This window comes from Mesoplodon mirus (assembly GCF_964341445.2).
Source record: "Mesoplodon mirus genome assembly, chromosome: 18".
Taxonomy (NCBI): Eukaryota; Metazoa; Chordata; class Mammalia; order Artiodactyla; family Ziphiidae; genus Mesoplodon; species Mesoplodon mirus.
The window spans coordinates 9,481,566-9,498,451 of record NC_138994.1 but is presented as its reverse complement, the minus strand read 5'-3'; the positions used below and the strand labels follow the sequence as shown (position 1 = coordinate 9,498,451).

The following is a 16,886-nucleotide window of genomic DNA, read 5'->3' as shown; positions in this document are numbered from 1 at the left end:
AACAAGAGAGGCCGCAATAGTGAGAGGCCCACGCGCCGCAATGAAGAATGGCCCCCGCTTGCCACAACTAGAGAAAGCCCTCACACAGAAACGAAGACCCAACACAGCTATAAATAAATAAATAAATAAATTTATTAAAAAAAAAAACCAATATAATGATAAGTTGATTAAATATAAATAGGATAAATACTGAAGCTTAAAAAAGATTTTTTTTTTTTGGCCGTGCCGCGCAGCTTGCAGTATCTTGGTTCCCCAACCAGCACTCGAACCTGGGCCCCAGCAGTAAAAGTGCCAAGTCCTAACCACCGGACCGCCAGGGAATTCCCTAAAAAAGATTTTAGACCGGGCTTCCCTGGTGGCACAGTGGTTGAAAGTCCGCCTGCCGATGCAGGGGACGCGGGTTCGTGCCCCGGTCCGGGAAGATCCCACATGCCGCGGAACGGCTGGGCCCGTGAAGCCATGACCGCTGAGCCTGCACGTCCGGAGCCTGTGCTCCACAACGGGAGGCCACAACAGTGAGCAGGCCGCGTACCGCAAAAAAAAAAAAAAAAAAAAAAAAAAAAAAGATTTTAGACTGAATAAAGAAAAAAATTTCAACTATATGATATTTGTCAGATACTCTGAAAACAAAATAATGAAAAGTTGATAGTATAAAAATGGAAGTATTTACACCATACAGTGGTTTGGATATACTAAATATCAGATATACTGCATTTAGAGCAAAAAGTATCAGAAGAAATGAAGAGAATCACTTAGTAATACATAAAGCAAAAATATATATACAGGAAGAAACAAACTACTCCCACAATCATGAGAATCATAAATATACCTCTCTTAGTAACTGACAGAACAAACAGCCAAAAGTCAGAATACAGAAGATCTAAACACTGTGATTAAATGCCATGTTTAACAAAATTATCGTAATGACAAAACTAAACTATTGTGTTTAGGTATGCATATGTGGTCACACTATAAGGAAAAGCAAATGATAATCACAAAAATTAGAACAGTGGTTGTTTCTAGGGTATTGGGAGGGGGTTGTGACCAGGGAAGGTTTCCAGGGTGCTGGAAATATTTTACTTTCTGACCTAAGTGATGATTACATGGAGTTAACCTCATAATGATTTCCTGGAAACATTTTTTGTGAAGGGTCAGATAGAAATATGTTAGGCTTTTCAGGTAACATATCATCTCTGTGATATATATTCTTCTTTGTCTATACAGCTCAAAAAATCTAAAAATCATTCTTAGCTTGCTAAGTGTGGGCTGTAGTTTACCAACGCCTGTATTAAAAGGCTCACGGTTTATGTACTTTCTTGTATTTAATAAAAAATATAAAAGAATCACTTGGGGGAAAAATGCTAAAGTAATTCTTTATCCATTCTTCCCTTTTGACAAATAGTCTTGAGCCCCCACTGTGTACCCAACACTGTTTTGGGTGTTAAGAGACTAAAAATTGAACAAGATATCTATTCCATGTGAAGGGTGGCGGGGGGGAATAGTTAAAATGATTGCATCTTTATGTAATAAACACTGTAAGAGATGGAAACAGCAGTAAATAAAACAAAATCCCTGCTCTCTTAGGATTAACATTCTGGTGGGAGAAGCTGGGCAATAGACTAATTGTATAGTTAAAAATTAAGATATGTAAATTATTAAATAAAAATATTAAAATTATACCACACAACGACAATGAATGATCTACAACAACACACAGTATGGATGAATCTCACAAAAGTAATGTTGAACGAAAGAAGCCAGACACAAGAGTATATACTGTATGATTCCTTTTATACAAAGTACAAAAACAAAAAAACCCACCTGTACTGTGAGAAGTCAGGATAGTGGCTATCCCCAGTGGCCGGGAGGGGGCTAATGACTGGAAGGGAGCATAAGGGGGTTTCTGGAGGGCCTGGCATTTTGTTTCTTGTACTGGTACACAGTTTGTGAAACTTCATTAAGCTGTAGACTTACATGTATACACTTCTATATGTATAAATATGAATCAATGAAAAAATTTACATATATATCAAAATTTAAATACATATGTCAGGTAGTAATAACAGAATTAAAGCAGGATTAGGGACAGAGTTACAAGGTGAGAGGGACTGATATTTAAAGAAGTTGGCCAGGAGAGACCTCTCTGATAAGGTCATTTTTGAGCAACAGCCTGATGAAGAGATTGCTAATCATGCTATTCCTGGAAGAGGGAATAGCAGGTACAAAGGCCGTGAAGCAAAAGAGTGCTTCACAATGTTCAAGGGACTTCAAGGAGGCCAGCATGGCTGGAGTGGTATGAGGGTGAGGGGGGAGCAGATGGAGTCAGGCGGATGAGGGGAGCAAAGATCATGTAGGAGCTTCTAGGCCATGTAAGCCCAGAACAGTCTGGACTAGTTCCTGGACAGTTTTGAGCAGGATCTGTCTTAATTTTTTCACAGAATCATTCTGGCTATTATACTGAAAATAGGTGAGACACAGGCAGAAACAGGGAGACCACTTTGGAGATTTAATGCAGAGAACCAAAAGAATAGAAAAGAGGTTGGGATTTGGGTATTTTTTTTAAAAGAAAACAGGATTTATTGACGGGTTAGATACGGGGCATGAAGTTATGATCTGAAAAACTGGACAGAGTAAACTGTCATTTACCAGGACAGGGTAGACTGCAGGAAGAGCAGATTGTTGTTGTTTTGCTAGTGAGCAAGAGTTCCTCTGTGGATGTTTTTAAGCTGTCCATTTAGTTATGTAAGTGGAAATGTCAAGTAGAGTTGTATATGTAATTTTCAGGGAAACCAGTGTCCAAGTAAAGGGCTGGCAAGTTCTTTCATCCTAAAATGCAGATATGGATAATGATACAAGTAACTTGGTAGATTTGGCACAGGTGCATGTGAAAGTTCTCTTCTGATTGTTTCTACTTTCTCAGGAAAATAAAAAAGTAAAGCCATCAGTTGAAATAGTAGAGGAGGAAGTGTTGCTGGAGGCTTGCAGGAAATAACAAAAATATGAAATATTCATCTAGGAAAGGGAACTAACTATGGAAATATAATAGGACTGGCAGCAACTAGGGGGTTCATGAGGTTGGTGGTCATGAACTTAAAGTGAGATCCGTCAGCATGGGTATATGTGCTTTCCTCTAACCATGCTGAGCTGCTTATACAAGGAAAAGGTGGAAAATTAGATAACCAGGGATGAGTTTTTTCAGGCAGATATGATGGAGAGAGAGTGGGGAAAGGGAACTGAAGGGTATACACAAATCAGTAATTATAACAATGAAACACAGAATCTAAGTTAGAAGGATAAAGAGCTTCTCAGTGCAATGGAAAAAGGAAATTAAGGCTTGGTTCCTATTTTAACACCCAAGATATACTTAGATTTGCATAATAATGATGAGGCCCCACCACCATTCATAGAGGTAGCAGAAATGTCTACAGATCATTGAATCATCTCTTTTGTTTTCAGGTAAGACCTGACTTAAATGGACACATGATAGATGGGTGGTCACACTACTAAAAACCAAATGAAAAAAAAATCTTTTTCAGGAAGAGAAGAGTAATAGACAACAAAATTCTACAAATCATATTCATCCCAAATAGATAATTCTGCAATCTCATTTAACATTTTAAAACTTTAACTGGTTTAAAACTTAATAAAAATATAGATATAGGCCTCCTCGAAAGTTATCTAACAAACCTCAACCTAACCAAACAGATCTACACATCAAACATTCCTAAAATTTTTAAATATGACAAAAATTTCAAGTTGAATACATTTTCCTAAGTGCTTTAATAATTATAATCACCCTAATGAATGCATGTTTTCATGAGAGAGAAGAGGGGAAGGATATTTTAAAATACTTTAACAATACAGAAGACTACATCATTTAGGGAAAAAGTAGTATTAATCAACTCTGCTAAGGCAGAGAAAAGCAACTTTCCTAAACAGAGACCGAGGATGAAAACTCCTGATCTCCCTTTTCCCTTGGATCCCACAGCAATACCTGAGGCATCAGTAGATATAATACACTCTTAAGTACAGAGTTCTTACCGGTATCAACAAATTATCCAAAGGCACTTGAGCAAATTAACACAAAACCCTACATTAGCTAGCTCAGGGATTCTCAACCTTGGCACTAGTGTCATTTTGGACTGGATCATTCTTTGTTGTGGCACCTGTCCTGTGCACTATAAGATGTTTAACAGCATCCGTGGCTTCTGCCCAGTAAATGCCTATGGCATCCTTCCACTCACCCTCTATTTCTGACCAATAATTACTCCAACACTGCCAAATGTCCCCTGAGGGGACAAACTACCTCCGGTTGAGAACCACTAACTTGGCTATAATGTTTTTAAGAGTTTCAGATCTCACTTATAGGCAGAAAACAAACCTATCCCAAATTTGTGTAGCTTTAGCTTCTCTACTACATCACCGAGTAAGCCTTAAAAATAATTCAAATGCCAGGAACTGACCAAATTTTTTTTAAGGAATTTAGTTATAGGAACATTTAAGTCTGGCAAGGATAAAAATCTGATGTTTGGATTGGAAATCATTTCCTTGACAGAACAATGAGTTGCAGGCCTAGAAGTAATTTATTATACTGGGAGAAAAGGGTCAGCTCTTATAAAATGTAAATTTACTGATACAGATTTGAATCTAAGTTAAGTGATTCATAGGTAATGCTATGAATGTTTCTCCTTAATGCCTCATTCCCCTTGGGTAATTAAAGGAAGAGAAACTTTTGCTCGAGTGTTCCTGGGCTTCTTGTCTCCTACAACAGGTGTCAAATTTCTCCAGGTGAATGCTTACCGGTAAGGGATTGGATAAGGAATGTTGCGGTGAGGATCGTGCAACTGGTAGAACACTTCTGCCAGGGCTGGTTCCTGGCCCGCTTCCCCCAGCAAACTGGCCAACAGGGAAAAATGGATATGAATAATTCACAACAGTACTAGGCTTCAGATAAGGAGAGTAAAAGATTAATACACAAACAGGTCTTAATTATATACGGCCCCTTTAAGTCAATATATCTTATTCTAGAGAGAAAATGCCATATAAGTCAAATTCTGCTATCTTTTCAACGAGATTTTAAGGAGGAGCTCCAGCAGAAATGTACCAAGATATAAAGAAAACACGGCTAGAAAGCTGAAGGTACACATGGTTTTGAAAGGACATAAGAGAAGAATGTTTTCCCTTCTTGTCTCAAAATACACGAAGCAGGAATATAGTGGTACAGTGGATGTTAGTGTCTTCTTCAGTAACCACTAAGGATGGGTCAGTGAGCTTACTACAGGTTCCAGTGGACTAAAGGAAAGAGGACAAAACAAGAGTCCAAGTCATTTCTCTTCAATCTTTGTAAGACACGAAACCTAGTCTGGCCAAGAGAAAAATCACCTCATTTGTGAATTTTTATATCATCACAGAAAAGACACATCATAAACAAATTTAAATTTAGGAAATCAGCAGCCGTTTCCTCTTATAGAGACGGGGCAGCATAGGGTTGATGAAGATGGGGAGGAAGGGGAGGAGAGCACAGTAAAGGCAATATATTCCTCTCTAAAGCCTTAAATGAACAAAAGGATTTAGGTTTTTTTAAAAATCACTATAGATTTCTTTTTCCAAAAATTTAACTTACCTCAAAGTAATCACTAATTTTATGTCCCCTAGGAGTGCCTTTCCCTGAAAATAAAACCAAAGTAAGTATAGTTTTTCCAGTAACACAAGTAAACCATCATTTGCTAAAGTGTACTATGTATTCAATAACTGCCTATGTTGTTATCAATTCAAATGTCAAGCTTACTTTTAACAAATGAGCCAAAAAACCTGTATCATAAGAACAGAAGACAGTTTCCTCCATAAAACAGAAGACAGTTTCCTCCACGAAATTAAAGACCGAAATAAGCAGTGAAAGAAAGACTTTTTCACAGCTCGCTTTCCTTTAAGATTCACTAATCTTTCTTTTACAAGTACACTAACAAAACTCATGCCACAACTGTGCATCAAAATAAAACTAAACTATAAACTACACCCCCAACTAAGAGGATAAAAAATTCAAAACAAATTCATCAGAACAAAAGGGTTTATTCTATTTCACAAAAAACTTTATGTGACCTTGTCACTTCGGGAAAATTTTCTCCCAAAAAAGTAAAAATTGATTTGCAGATTAAAAGAATATGGAAAAAAAAAAAAGACTAGGGTGTCCATTTCTTGGAAGTCCTACCATTTCATTTATTCTTTCTTTAATTATTTACAGAAATTTGGCATTATTACCATCACATTTACAGATTTATTCCACTGGGCACCGATGTACAACTAAATAACTGACATGGAAGAAGGGTAGGTAAAAGGACAGCCTTGTGACTGAAACCATTTCTGCTTGCCTATTATTAACAAATCACTGATCTAGTGCAAGACATAGTTAAAACTCCAATGTAATCTCTTTTCTGTACAATAAATGCTTACTCTGAAGACAAACCCATGGCGAGAAGATCATTAACTTACAACAGGGAAAACCAGAGTCCCCAAAGAACTGACACTGTTTCATCAAGTGTGCATCAAATGGCAAGTCTATAATAAACAGCCTGATATTCCCTTAAGGAATAAAAATCTCCACTGTTAGGAATCCCTGTGCACAAACTAATTACTTAGTGTGAGCTGGAAATTTTCTATCTAAGTACATAAGAATCTAGTATTTTTACTGGTGTGAAATTATTACTACCTTGGCTAGTTTCATATGGTTCAGCTTTTCTTTTCCGGTTTCGCTGGTCATTCTGTTTTTTCTCAGGAGTCTGTTAAATATCATATACATCACAATTAGCATTTTGTTAAAATTTTCACATTATGAAAATTAGAGAGTATGTACAAAATATCAAATTTATAAGGGTATTTAACTTGCTCAGACAAGTCCTAAATGAGTGTCCTACTCTTAGAGCAGGGTCATGGAAAGAGTACAGGATCTGGAACCAAGCCACCTATACAATTTTTGGCAAACTGCTCAAAATATCAGAGCTTCAATTTACTTATCTGTAAATCAGGGTTGCTGCAAAGATTACATGAGCTATTTTACAAAGCACAAATGTAGTACAAGCATCTAGCATATAGTAGGCTCTCAGATAGCAGCTGTTACAATATTTCTACTTTTTGTTTGTTTGTTTTGGCCATGCCACTCGGCTTGCAGAATCTTACTTCCCCAACCAGGGATTGAACCCGGGCCTGGCACTGAAAGCGCCGAGTCCTAACCACTGGACCAGCAGGGAATTCCCACAATATTTCTACTTTAAAAGAGCTTAAATCTAATCCTTTTTTCCAAACAGGAAAGATATGCATAATCAACTGACTAATTTATTGAAAGTTTTATCTAAGTGCAAAGTAAGCGGTTACCTATCTATGCAGCTAGGTTGTATGCCTTAAAAAAAAAAACTTCAAATTTTCTTACTGAAGTCTGTCGGGCCACACTAACCCACTCTGTTGAAGTACTGAAAAATGCTAAAATTCAATGGCACCTAGGCTAATTCAGCTACAACTGCAAACCTCTACCCTTTATTGATGGTTATTATTATCATAATAAAAACCCATCAAGGCCACATCACAACTGTACAACAAGCAAACAACTCAAAGGGGAGTCATTCACACAGACCCTAACAGGACCCCAGAGTTTGCAGTGCTATGGTTTAACCCAGACCAAAAGTGTGGGAATATGAGAAGTCTTGCAATGGATGTGGCTTCTTACCTCTACTTCTTTATCACTCAAGGACCCCACGCTGCACAAGCTCTGGTTGGAAGACTCACTATTGAGTGGCCCCTGAAAAGAAAAAAAAAAAAAGGAATCAAAAGAAACTAATTTAAGGATGACAGCAAAAATGAAGGAGAAGCCATTTGATTTTGATATCTAAGTCAGGTCAAAGAGGCCAAGAGTTAACTGCAACACCTCTGAGCCAACTTGAAAAGAACTCAATCAACCATATAGTACAGGGCCCTCATGTTAAAATTTTCTAGCTAATCTTATTTTCATTTCCTTTATAAACTCTTAACTCGTGCAAATTTTCCCTTCTAGAGTACTTTCACATGTAGCAAGTTCATTCTTTAAGGAAAATAAGCAGGGGAAAATCAATTCTCTTGGCCTCTTGTATCACACAGGCAATATCTGAAAGTTGAGGTGTTAAGGGGTATGTCAAGGGTTCCTCATGAGGAGGCAGTCAGAGACCATAATGAAGGAAACACTTTTCCAAATCATGCTTTATTATTATTTTTTTTTCTGTACATGGGCCTCTCACTGTTGTGGCCTCTCCCGCCGCGGAGCACAGGCTCCGGATGCGCAGGCTCAGAAGCCATGGCTCACAGGCCCAGCCGCTCCGCGGCATGTGGGATCTTCCCGGACCGGGGCACGAACCCGTGTCCCCTGCATCGGCAGGCGGACTCTCAACCACCGCGCCACCAGGGAAGCCCCCAAATCATGCTTTAAAAGAGGCATGACTGCTAGCTCAAAAAACAGTTACAAGAGATTGACTTCTAGCCTAATGGCGTGAGGATCTCTGCTAGCTCACTCCTCAGGGAAACTGATGCAAATTATTTTTAAAAACCACCATTCAAAGCCTCTGACAATGGTCCCTAAGGGCAAACAGCAAATGAAGAGACAACCATTCAATAAAATCTATGAAAATTCAGCCTGAAAGGTGAAAATCTGTGGTATTAGAACCAAGACCACTCTCCCCACCCCACCCCCGCCCCCCCCCCATCTCAGCAAGGCTCCAGACTGCTGCAGCCAAGAGCACAAGGTCCCCTCTTCGCCCAGCTCTCAGTCCAAGGGCTTTCTTCCTGGGAGGAGCAGGACTTCGGCCTTCTCAACCCGTCCCCAGCCTCCATTACTGAGGCTAAGTCCCAGGCAAGTACATCAAAGACAGGAGGCTCCCTTCTGCCCAACACCGACTTGTGGAACAGAGGCTCTGCCTTAGGCACGGACAACTGAGAATACTGGGACCCCAAGAGCCCCCTCGCTCAGCTCATGAGACAGTGGTTCAACACCAGGAGAGACAAGCTGCCGTGGTGCCCCATCTCCACATTCTACCTCCTGGCACTCAGTTCCTACAGCCTGAATGTCACTCACAGAAAAGTATTACTCACTGTCCCCACCCCCCAGCTCCAGAACCCTGGCTTAGATATTTTGCCAGGGGGAAAAAGCTGGAACATGTAGTACCAAATCTTTTCCCAAAGGACTTGACTTCATTCCCAACAGAGTGTGGACAAGTTTAAATCTAAGGGAGGTTTGGTAAAAGGCAAGCGGAAAGAGATTCGTGTAATGAAGATACAGTCTAGACTGTAGGTCAGCTAGTTTGCAGGAGAGAATCAAGGAATAAGACACCAGGGAGGAGACCTCCTGGGGTCGGAACAAATAGCAAACATTGACCTCAGAAACTTTTCCTTCCAAGGAGCCCCAATTTGATTGGATTAGTTTGTAGAGGAATGTATGCCTCGGGGCACTGTTGAAAACAAGAGAGCAATCTGGACAACTAGTGTAGTTTAACAGCTGGGTTGGTCAGGAAAAGAGAGTCCTACTGAGTACCAGTCACCACAGGGTACCTGCAGGCTTACCTAAAGCCATGCCTCCCTGAGGAATACCATGAGGCTTAGCTCTGGGGTATGGGTGGTAGAACAGACTTCACTAAAATAATCCAGCCAGTCACTAAACAAATAAACAAGCAAATAACAATAACAAGGCCCCAAAGAACAGGATGAGAAATCAGTACCCAGAGGTGCTACAATGTATCATCTAAAATGACCAATTTCCAACAAAAAAATCATGAGGCATGCAAAGAAACAAACAAGTACGACCTATATACCAGGAAAAGAAAAAAAAAGCAGGCAAAAGAAACTGCCGGTGAGAATGACCAGATGCTGGATTTAACAGAAAAATATTTCAAAATAGCCATCCTAAATATGTTCACGGAACCAAAGGAAACAGTAACTAAATAAGTAGAGGAAAAGGGACTTCCCTGGTGGCGCAGTGGTTAAGAATCCACCTGCCAACGCAGGAGACACGGGTTCGAGCCCTGGTCCGGGAAGATCCCGCATGCCGCAGAGCAACTAAGTCCGAGCGCCACAACTACTGAGCCTGTGCTCTAGAGCCCGCGAGCCACAACTACTGAGCCCACATGCCACAACTACTGAAGCCCGCGCGCCTAGGGCCCGTGCTCCGCAACAAGAGAATCCACTGCAATGAGAAGCCCATGCACTGCAACGAAGAGTAGCCCCCGCTCACCGCAACTAAAGAAAGCCCACACAACAACGAAGATCCAACGAAGCCAAAAAGTTCCCTTAAAAAAAAAAAAATAGGGGTAAATCCTCATGACCTCAAACTGGGCAAAGAATTCTTAGATATGACACTAAAAGTGCCGACAACGAAAGTAAAAAAAAGATAAACTGGACTTTTTCAAAATTAAAAACGTTTACGGTTGAAAAGACACTATCAACAAAGAAAACCCACAGAAGAAGATATTTGCAAATCACACATCTGATAAGGTACCTGTATGCTGTATAAAGAACTCTTACAATTCAGAAATAAACAGATAACCCAATTTAAAATGGGCAAAAGGTCTAAACAGACATTTCTCCAAAGATGAGATACAAATGGCCAATAAGCACATGAATAGAAGCTCAACATCATTAGTCAATGGGGAAACACAAATCAAAACCAAAGTGGGGTACCACTTCACACCTACTAGGATGGCTAGATTCAAAAAGACAACACGAAGTGCTGACAAGAATGTGGAGAAACTGGAATCCTCACACCTCACACACTGCTGGTAGGAATGTAAAATAGTGCAGGTGCTTTCAAAAACTGTCAGGCAGTTCCTCAAACAATTAAACACAGAGTTACATATGACCCGGAATGCTACTCCTAGGTACATACTGAAAAGAAATAAAAACATGTACACACACAAACCTGGACACAAATCTTTACAGCAGCATTACTCACAAAAGCCAAAAGGTGGAAACAATCCAGATATCCATCAACTAATAAGTGGGTACACAAAATATGGTATATTCATACAATGGAATATTACTTGACCATAAAAAGGAATCAAGCAGTGATACATGCTACAAGATAAACAAACCTTGGAAACATTTTGCTGAGTAAAAGAAGCCAGTCACAACAGACCACATATCAAATGACTCCACTCATGTGAAAATCCAGAATAGGGAAATCTAAGACAAACAGAAAGTAAACAGTAGTTGCTTAGGGGAGGAGTTGGAGAACATGGGGGTAATAGCTAAAGGGTATGGGGTTTCTTTTTGAGGTGATAAAAATATTCTAAAACTGTGTTGATGGTTGTATGTATCTGTGAATATACTAAAAACCAATGAATTGTGTAATTTAAATGGGTGAATTGTATGGAATATGAATTACATCTCAATAAGGCTGTTAAAAAAACAACAGTTACTAGGCTTAGCGTCAGAAATAATTTACATTCCTTTAAGGGTGTATTAAGTTTTCTTTTCACTGTGTCCTTAAAGCAGTATTTTTATTTTTTATTTTTTTTTTTGTCTTAATTTTATTTTATTTTATTTTTTTGCTTTATAACAAATTTAATCAGTTATACATATACATATGTTTCCATATCCCCTCCCTTTTGCGTCTCCCTCCCACCCTCCTTATCCCACCCCTCCAGGCGGTCACAAAGTACCGAGCTGATCTCCCTGTGCTATGCGGCTGCTTCCCACTAGCTATCTACCTCACGTTTGGTAGTGTATATATGTCCATGCCGCTCTTTCACTTTGTCACAGCTTACCCTTCCCTCTCCCCATATCCTCAAGTCCATTCTCTAGTAGGTCTGTGTCTTTATTCCTGTCTTACCCCTATGTTCTTCATGACATTTTTTTTTCTTAAATTCCATATATATGTGTTAGCATACAGTATTTGTCTTTCTCTTTCTGACTTACTTCACTCTGTATGACAGGCTCTAGGTCTATCCACCTCATTACAAATAGTAAAGCAGTATTTTTAAACTGTAATCAACACAATATACCAGAGAGCTTCATAGATACTTGTGAAACTGCAAATAAAAAAAATAAAGTGAAACTAGGGATTAGAAATAAAATCAAATCATGTATTCCCAGTGACATAAATCAACAAAGGACTTATTCCTTTAAAGATATAATAAGAGTTCCATGATGTTTTAATTGAAAAAAAAGAGCTTTATTTACATAAGAATTCTAGAATAATTTAAATTGAATCTTTCTATGCCTAAATTCTTAAAATATTCCATTTGTGAATTATCTTTATTGTAACCATTATGAAGTATTCCCACCCCCTGTATAGTAATAAAACCGTACACTATATTTTAACTAACCACTTTACCCACCAACTATCCCTCATTTTCTTTTTTTTTTATAAATTAATTTATTTTATTTATTTATTTTTGGCTGCGTTGGGTCTTCGTTGCTGTGCGGGGCTTTCTCTAGTTGCAGGGAGCAGGGGAGGCTCTACGTTATGGTGTGCAGGCTTCTCATTGCAGTGGCTTCTCTTGTTGCGGAGCACAGGCTCTAGGTATGTGGGCTTCAGTAGTTGTGGCACATAGGCTCAGTAGTTGTGGCTCATGGACTCTAGAGCGCAGGCTCAGCAGTTGTGGCGCACGGACTTAGTTGCTCCACGGCATGTGGGATCTTCCCAGACCAGGGCTTGAACCCGTGTCCCCTGCATTGGCAGGCGGATTCTTAACCACTGTGCCACCAGGGAAGCCCTATCCCTTATTTTCAAAAGGAAATGGCGGGGCTTCACTCATCACACTTGCCATTTCCTTTTTTTTTTTTTTTTATAAATTTATTTTATTTCATTTATTTTTGGCTGTGTTGGGTCTTTGCTGCTGTGTGTGGGTTTTTCTCTATTTGCGGCGAGTGGTGGCTACTCCCTGCCGCAGTACATGGGATCCTCACCGCGGTGGCTTCTCCCATTGTGCAGCACAGGCTCCAGTAGTTGTGGCAAGAGAGAACTGAAGAACCTATTTTTTATTAGCAATTACTGATAATGACATAAACTGTAAAGTGTGCATAACAGTGGTGTACATTGTAGTGTTTGAAATATCAATGCAAGACGCACAAGGATCCTTGTGGTTCCTTGGGTATGTGTGTCTAATGAAAAGAAAAAAAGGATTAAGAATCACTTAATCCTACCTTTCCCCATCCTTTTCTGATGCACAGCATCCCAAATTATTATAAAATCATTAGATTAAATTTAATTAGCAGGGATAAATGACATACATTCCCTGTTCTAAAACAGCTTACTGTCTAGTAAGGGAGCTAACCAAAGGCTTTTAGGCAAACAATGTTATCTTTCAAAAATGTCACTATCATTAAAAAACAAAAAAGGCAGAAAAAAACTGAACTAAATTACATGAGGATAAAAAGGCACGACTAAATTCAATGTATGATCCTTGATTTGACTCTGGATAGCAAAACAAAGCAAAACCAATAAAGGACATTATTGGGACAAAGGCAGAAAGTGAATATGGACTATACTAGATAATTAAGTTCCAATCTATTATTATCAGTCCTTCAATTGTAAATTTTCCTATTTGTTGCATCTTTTTACTAAGGTGCTTTATAAGTTTTGTACGAGTTCATATTCAGCTTTGGGGGAGTTCTCCACATTTCAGGGGTTAAGGAGCAGTCAGTCCCAAGGGAAGTTTAATGGTCACCTCTGCCAGTGCCCTACAACATTCATCAGTTCCAAACATATTTATACATTAGCTTTCCTGCCCAGGATTTCCACACAAAATTGGAGTTTCCATTTCTTGTGGCTTTTAACAGCCACAATCCAAAGTTAGGCAGCTCACTTCCACCCTATGTCCTGGACTGGTGGGCAGTTTTATTAGTCTTTTTTTTTTTTTGGTACGCAGGCCTCTCACTGTTGTGGCCTCTCCCGTTGCAGAGCACAGGCTCCGGACGCGCAGGCTCAGCGGCCATGGCTCACGGGCCCAGCCGCTCCGCGGCATGTGGGATCTTCCCGGACCGGGGCACGAACCCGTGTCCCCTGCATCGGCAGGCGGACTCTCAACCACTGTGCCACCAGGGAAGCCCTACTAGTCTTAATTCATAGACAGGTTTGCCCCTTCCCAATTCCCAGCCTTACACAGTTCCAGTTCAAGCCTTTGGCCTCAATTACTACCCCCAGGGGGAAATTAACCCCAAAGGCATAAAAGCTTATGGGTTACCAAAGTTTAACTCCCATTCACCACTGTGACATCTTCATCTTCATCTCCCAAGTTAAAATAACTGGGATTCAATTTTTCCTATTTTTCTGATACTGCTGACATTCAGGAATTACATAATTTTCATATACTTCATTTAGCCAGTCACTTTACTGAACTGTTATTCTTTCTAATCATCTCGCAGTTTGTTCCTCTTGAGTTTGCTGTCTAGATATAAATCATAGCATTTATAAATAATAAGCTTATACATTCCTTTCCATAATTTATATCTCTTATTTGTTTCATATTTTACTGCTTTGAATAAAACATAAATAATCACCATAAAGAACACTGTTTTGTTCTTCTTTTTGCAAGGTGACTCCTCTAGTGCTTTACCATTAAAAACTGTAATAAGACTGCAAAGAGCCAAAACAATCTTGTAAAAGTTAGAGTTGGAGGTCTCCCACTTCCACTTATTACAAAGCTACAGTAATCAAAACAGTATGGCACTGGCATGAAGATAGACATACAGACAAAGGATATAGCATGTTCTTAGACTGGAAGAATCAATATTGTCAAAGGAGTAGCAGGAGAGAGTCTTGTTGAAGCAGTTCTGCATCTTGATCGTGGTGGTGGATACAATAAGCTACACAAGTGATAAAATTTCACAGAAGTACATGTACACACACACACACAAATGATGTGCATATACATGAAATCTAAATGAGTTCTGTGGATTTCACCAATGTCAATTTCCTGATTTTAATATCGTACTATAATTACATGAGGTGCTCACATTGGGAGCGAAGGGGTACATGGAACCTCCCTGTACATTTTTCTTTGCAACTTCCTTTGAATCTAGAAGTATTTTAAAGTTTTTAATATATTATTTATTTTACTTTTTGCTATTTATTTATTACTAATGTGAATTCTATAACTACTTGCTATAGTTAAGAAATGATAATGGTAAACAATACTTAGGTAGTGCTTGCTACACAGTCAGGTATTCTATATTAGCACACCTAATCCTCCTAACAACCTGTAATGGGCTCAACTGTGTCTTCCTCAAATTTATATGTTGAAGTCCTAACCCCCAAAACCTCAGAATGTATTTGGAGACAGGGCCTTTGAAGAGGTAACTAAGCTAAAATGTGTCATTAAGGTGGACCCTAATACAATACGACTGATGTCCTTATACAAAGTGGAAATTAGGACCTAGAGGCACCAGACATGCACACACACAGAGGAAAGACCATATGAGGACACAGCAAGAAGGTGGCCATCTGAAAGCCAAGGAGAAAAAGCCTCAAAAGCAATCAGTCCTACTGACATCCTGATCTTGAACTTCCAGCCTCCAGAACTGTGAGAAAATAAATTTCCGTTGTTTAAGCCGCCCGGTCTATGTTATGGCAGCCCTAGCAAACTAATGACAACCTTATATGATAGCTATCAGTAGTCTCATTATTAGATGAGGAAACTATAAGAGAAGTTTAGTGAACTCCCCAACGTCACACAGCTGGCAAGAAGCAGAGCCAGGATCTAGACCTAAGCTACCTGGCTTCAAAATACGTGCTACTAGGCATTCAGTAGCACTATACTCTAGATATATTAATATAGAGTCATCTCTACATATATTAATACATTTTTTAAGTGAGTGCTACATATATATTTTTAAATAAATTTATTTATCTATTTAGGCTGCATTGGGTCTTTGTTGCTGCGCGCGGGCTTTCTCTAGTTGCGGCGAGCGGGGACTATTCTTTGTTGTGGTCTATAGGCTTCCCATTGTGGTGGCTTCTCTTGTTGTGGAGCACAGGCTCTAGGTACGCAGGCTTCAGTAGTTGTGGCTCGTGGGCTCTAGAGCGCAGGTTCAGTAGTTGTGGCACACGGGCTTAGCTGCTCCACGGCAGGTGGGATCCTCCCAGACCAGGGCTTGAACCCGTGTCCCCTGCATTGACAGGCGGATTCTTAACCACTACGCCGCCAGGGAAGTCCTATTAATACATTTTTAAAATATTGAACTTGTCCAACATTCTTCGGATAAACTCCCTGAAACAAAATAATTAGCCATTCGCAAGCATTTTTACTTGAATTTAAACATCTATATATTCATAAATGAAATTAGGTTATACTTTTACTTCCTCATATCTGTCAGGTTTTGCTATCAGAGTTTATTATTCCTATGTTATTATTTAACATGAGAATTATCTACTTCTTGGAAAGGTTAGGAGAGATCACCAGTAACCAGGGAGTGGATTTTTTTGCACTGCTTCAAAGGAGTAGGAGGAAGAGGAGGAGGAGGAAATAACTTTATAATCTTGATTTTTCCTTGGTTATAGAAGTCTATTCTGATTTTACACCTTATTTTTGTCAACATTAATTTCTACTATCTTTGAGTGAAATTATCTAATTCACTGAGATTTTCATATTAATCACATAACTAACAGCATCCATTTCGTTTTTTCTCTAAGTCCTCACTTTTGTTATATTCCATTTACTTCCTCCATTTTCCTCTGTTTTCTAATTTTCCAACTCTAGATTGATTCATTCCTAATCTTCAATCTATTGAAAGTCAGCCTTTGACACAACAGTTTATTTTTTTAAATAAAGATAAAAGAAAAAAAATTTTTTAAACAAAGTATAATAAGTTAAGACTCCTCAGTAAAAGCCCTATTTTCTAAGCTAACATTTAAGCTGATTACCCTGTCTCCTGCT

General features: G+C 39.2%; 1 protein-coding gene across 5 annotated transcripts in view; it reads right to left on the bottom strand.

Moving 5' to 3' along the window:
* The window catches only part of TLK2 (tousled like kinase 2), a 113,287-nt gene that overhangs the window by 64,209 nt on the left and 32,192 nt on the right, over nt 1-16,886 (bottom strand). For 4 of the 5 annotated variants that reach the window (XM_082604492.1, XM_082604493.1, XM_082604495.1 and 1 more), the window contains exons 3-6: nt 7,718-7,789; nt 6,707-6,776; nt 5,624-5,667; nt 4,801-4,896 (exon numbers count right to left, since the gene is read on the bottom strand). In XM_082604492.1, coding sequence (XP_082460618.1) covers nt 4,801-4,896; nt 5,624-5,667; nt 6,707-6,776; nt 7,718-7,789 — 282 coding nt within the window. The remainder of the gene's footprint in view (nt 1-4,800; nt 4,897-5,623; nt 5,668-6,706; nt 6,777-7,717; nt 7,790-16,886) is intronic. The other variant, XM_082604494.1, reaches the window with a different exon arrangement.